Source organism: Alosa pseudoharengus, unplaced genomic scaffold (genome assembly GCF_046254945.1).
Source record: "Alosa pseudoharengus isolate Yale_2024_CS ecotype anadromous, Long Island Sound unplaced genomic scaffold, YU_APseudo_1.1 YU_APseudo_1.1_scf_4, whole genome shotgun sequence".
Taxonomy (NCBI): Eukaryota; Metazoa; Chordata; class Actinopteri; order Clupeiformes; family Clupeidae; genus Alosa; species Alosa pseudoharengus.
In genome coordinates, this window is record NW_027468774.1 from 4,819,791 (window position 1) to 4,824,790 (window position 5,000).

General features: G+C 48.9%; 1 protein-coding gene across 2 annotated transcripts in view; it reads right to left on the reverse strand.

Moving 5' to 3' along the window:
- The window catches only part of raraa (retinoic acid receptor, alpha a), a 43,728-nt gene extending 39,248 nt beyond the window's left edge, over positions 1 to 4,480 (reverse strand). For both annotated transcript variants that reach the window (XM_076267019.1, XM_076267018.1), the window contains exon 1: positions 3,364 to 4,480. In XM_076267019.1, the coding sequence (XP_076123134.1) occupies positions 3,364 to 3,538 (175 nt within the window). In that variant the 5' untranslated portion in view covers positions 3,539 to 4,480. The remainder of the gene's footprint in view (positions 1 to 3,363) is intronic.
- Positions 4,481 to 5,000: the final 520 nt, after the last annotated feature.

Genomic DNA, 5,000 nt, shown 5'->3' on the forward strand with positions numbered 1-5,000 from the left:
CACACACAGTCCCAGACAGAAAGATGGGTGAAAGGGCACACACGCACACACACACCCTTAAACAGACTAACTTCCACTAGCTGCACCACAGTGTTGTTACTTGTTGCTACAGAGTATGAATGAGTAAGCTTTGTTATTAGGCTAGTCAATTAAAGCATACTGGCTAAACAAAGGCCACTGCATATGTGACGCACACGCACGCACGCACACACTCACCCATATCTGGCTGTTCTTTTTTAGAGTCATGCACACACTTCAATCCCCTACCTCAACTCAAACAGCCCTGATAGCTTTACCATGTTGTTGTTGTTAACATACACACCTATATGTAAATTACATTTCATACACAAAGTTCCACCAACGACCGAACATGACATACTCATGTTCACGCACACACAGAAACGCACAAAAACACAGACACGGATGTTGTTGCATATCTAGCATATCAACATATGCAAAGCATGTTTGTGCTTGTATGTGTTTCATTGATGGCCCATTAATGTGTGTATGTTTTATTATCTCGTTGAGCAGTGTGTGTGTGTGTGTGTGTGTGTGTGTGCGTGCGTGCGTGCGAGTGCGTGTGTGCGTGCGTGCGTGCGTGCGAGTGCGTGCGTGCGTGTGCGTGTGCGCGTGCGCGTGCGCGTGCGTGTGTATGTGTGTGTGTGTGTGTGCGTGTGTGTGTGTGTGTTCTCCAGGCAGAGAGGGACTTCCGTACTCTGGTACCACATGAGTCAGATTAGCAGAGCACAAACAACAGCCTCAGGCCCCGATGATCACACACACACACACACACACACACACACACACACGATTACAGGCCACTGGCCGTTTGGCAGTGGCCTTGAGAGAAGAAATGAGCAGGAGCAGAAAAGAAAAGCCTGGGACTCAGTCACCGATGAAGACACACACACACACACACACACTGATGAAGACATTATGGAAGTCTGGACGACCGTGAGAGAGGCTTGGGAAACAGCCGTGTGAATTTACAGCGCTGTGCACCACCGCTCTCTCTCTCTCTAAAGCCCTGTGTGTGTGTGTGTGTGTGTGTGTGTGACAGTCATGTGAAAGAGGCTGAGTACATTCCTTCATGCATGAGGCTGTTAACTGTGGCGCACATGCACACACACACACACAGCACTGACACGACTGGGATCAAGGATCAAGTGGGCTTGATCCGTTTGGACGCAAGACTCCGCCTTCACTCCCACCCAAACCCCCTTGAAGTCCATCAATAATCTATGTGTGTGTGTGTGTGTGTGTGTGTGTGTGTGTGTGTGAGACAAACCAGCACACACAGGCTGTTCTCCATCATGTTAATGATGAGAGGCTCTCAGTGATAAACACTGGGGGCAGAACCAGGTGGTTCGCCTCGACCATCTCCATCACACACGCACACACACATGCACACACACACACATGCACACACACGGGACTCCTGCGTCTATCCATCGGTGGCTCTTCAGAAGTCAAGAGAAATGAGATTCTGTTTGATGTCCAATCTAGCTGCCAGAGAGAGAGAGAGAGAGAGAGAGAGAGAGGGGGGAGAGAGAGAGGGAGGGATAGAGAGAGAGAGAGGGGGAGAGAGAGAGGACAGAGAGAGAGAGAGAGAGGGACAGAGAGAGAGAGAGAGGGGGGGGGAGAGAGAGAGAGAGAGAGATCCCTGCTCAGATTCAGCTCACTCCCAACTCTCATCCGCTCATCTGCATTGATTAACACTTGTGATCTGCGGGGACTCACTGACTGATCTCCACCTAAGCCATCACGCAGTTAACCACTCTCCTCCTGAGTCTCCTCTGCTCTTTGGGCCTCTTCACTCCTCCCATTTTGTGCGTATGACACTATCCTAGAATCACTGTAAGAGGCTAACCAAAAATACCAAACGCCCTTCTCTTGGCAACCCCCGACCACACTTTGGTTTAGGGAAAGGCAGGCTGGGAAAGAGAAAAGATTCCACCGCCACTTTCATAGGTTATTAGAACGCACGCGGACCGTTCCAGATGTTCCGCATTACCAGAGAGCGTTTTTATTGTCTTAAGAGGAACTCCTGAAAAATGCTCGGCATGTTCTCCAGGGTCCGGCGCAGCCGTTTCTACTTCAGCCACTGCTTCATTTCCTCCGCGTCTTAAGGCGAGACGTGGGGCTATATCTTCCGCTCCAACTACATGTCAGCACTTTACTACATTGGCGTATTCACTGTAAATGGAGCGCCAGAATGCGTCGTTAAGTGCTCCATGCGTATTGTGTACCAGCAGGGCCGCTTGGGGGAGGGTCGGAAAATCCGTGACCCGCCGGTCCCTCAGCCGACCTCTGTGACCTGAGTGCGAATACAAATGGCGATGTGCGCTAAAGCCAGCAGACCTGGCAACACAGCCACAACAACCAGCCGTAGGACCGAAACGTCTACTGTTAAGTCTATGGTTTACCATTATTATAACCAACCAGTTGGATTCATAGCCTACATAACTATTCATGCACATTAACTGTAGCCTATTTGACGTGGGTTATCAAACTCACATCTCTTTAAAAACTGAGACTAATACTATGCTACAGCGTGCAGACTATCTGGAGTCTACGCTGACATCCATTGGACAATTAACTAGCTTACCCTACAGTTACTCGAACAGGGGGCTTCGTCATTTAGGGTAATTTAATGTTTGCCTGGGAGCATACGCGTAAAAAAGCAGGACGCAATAGCGATTATTACAGCAGCTGGGGATTGATGCCAGCAGCGCGGCTTGATCTGATTACAGTTGGCATGGTTTTAAAAGCGAGACTTTACTTGGAGAACGATCTTTTACACGACCGTGACTGTTCGCAGACTTGACTTGAAACAGGCATGCGATCGAGAAAGAGCACTACATCGACTGGGTTGTTAGATTCGGCCGATGAAAGACTATAAAAGTCGGTTTCTAAAGGGCAGATACTGGAAGAGTGAAGAGAGAAAGAGAGAGAGAGCGAACGCAAACGCACAGAGCTCGGCTGCAATGTTTCTCAAAAGTGGGTCAGCTAGTCAAACGGCAACCCCAGGATAGGCAGCAAAGGGACTAATGTTATTTCGTCGCGAATATTACTTTCAGCGGAACGATAGATTCCACTGCCCTTCAAATCAGACAACACCTTCATCGATTGAACTTTAAGATTAAGCTTTGTAGAGCTCTGGCCAGTCCGATCTACATGAAGCACAATAAGTGTACAAGTGGCATTTTTTGCATGAAGGGCTACAGCAGCAAGACACACACAGATTTCACATGCATGGTCACCTTGCAAAACAGGTCTGACCAACTTTAAAAGTATCCAATCTAATGTGCAGGCATGATTAAGATGGGAGATGATAACAGGCTACAGGGAAGGGACACCTACAGTGGTTGGAGCCGCTCCAGTGTTGGTTTCGCCGGGACGAACTGTAGGGATGGGTCGCCCCGGGAACCAGTCCCTTCTCCGGTATCAGGCAGCCCCGGCTCTGGTTGTAGTAATCCATCATCAGAAAGGGGTTCGGGCTGGAAGTGAGCCCCACAACGTCCACGCTCTCGTACATTCTGCTACCGTTCCGATATCGCTCCCCCTCGAACAGAAATATTTTTTTCCTCCGGGTGTTACAATGTAGTTAGCGTGTAGCGCCTGTCGTGACGCGCAAGGTCCACTTTTGCAGCCAAGGAAATGTATTTAAAAAAAACAACAGACGTTTATTTATCGTAGTGTGGACACAAAGAGTGAAATAATAAAAACTATTTCGTCACTTAGGAGAAATATTGAGTTATTCTAGCACTGTCATTGTGGTTGTCTGCTCCGATAATATGGTTTCGTTCCCCGTCGAAACTAAATATCTAGGCTACTACAACTAAAGTAACTGTACGAAAAAATGCCCCGTACAAAATCTAAACGGAATCTGCATATCTGACAGAATTCCTGAGCGCATGTCAACAGAGCGACCCGCAGCACTGCGTTCGATAGATATTTGACCGGAATATCGACAGATGCCTCTGAAACTTGGTGAGGCAGAAATCAACCTAGTCCCCCTGAGGTATGACAAGTCCTCTTGGCCTTCTCCGGTGGGAGATGCCGCGAATTACTTCCAAACTCCAGTGCAATCAGATTCAGTGCGTTCGGACACGCTCACGACCGTAGCAGCCAGAACTGCTGTTGCAGTAGAAAAGACACACAGACAGCCACATACAATACGCAAACTGGTCTCTAGTTCAGATGGTATTCCACGTAGGAAGCGTCCTGAGTTTCAGTCTCGGGATACGAAGAGGCTGTCCCGCACGCCTTCTCGCTTTGGTCAGACGGATCTTCCTGAGTCAATCCAAATGTGCTGAGCCGATGCTCCAGGCTTGTCGGAAGAAATGTGAGCTCCTCAGTTCGCTGTTTACATGGACTTTCCTGACGCTCTCTGGTTACAGGCTGAACCAGCGTTCCCCTGCGTGTTTACGTCCAAGACGAGTCCCGAGGTCCCACAAAAATTGTGTCAGCAACACGCTCGGAGTCTAGTGACGAGAGCGAGCAGCTGTGTGTTCGCTCCACCTCCGGTCTCCGCTCGCGCTACTCCCCTTCGGCCGCCACGCTCCTCCTACAATTAACCCTTTCAAGCCTCCACCAAAACATACCGCGTTTCACTGAAACATAGCCTTCCAACCACTTTGTGTAGGTAGGCTGTTATGTGCATGGTGGACTAATTATTCTATGGGTTAAAATATGACCGAACATAGCCTACATGCACTAAAGTCAAATGAATTGGCCAACTCGGACAAAACTCATAATAGAAGCAGCTGAAGCAACAGGCGAAGTGTGTTGTTTATGAAGGGAAAGTTATTTCATCGTGCTAAACACCACTCGTAATGACTCAAATACAGTTTGGATTCCTCCACTAAAGTAATTTACCCTCCCCCCCCGAGTTCTCATCGTTCATCTCACCGCGTCTCGCAGTCCCTTTCTCTCTCCGCGCCACCCTCCTCCCCGACCGGCGAAGGCTCTTTCATTCATTTGCCTAATGCTATGCG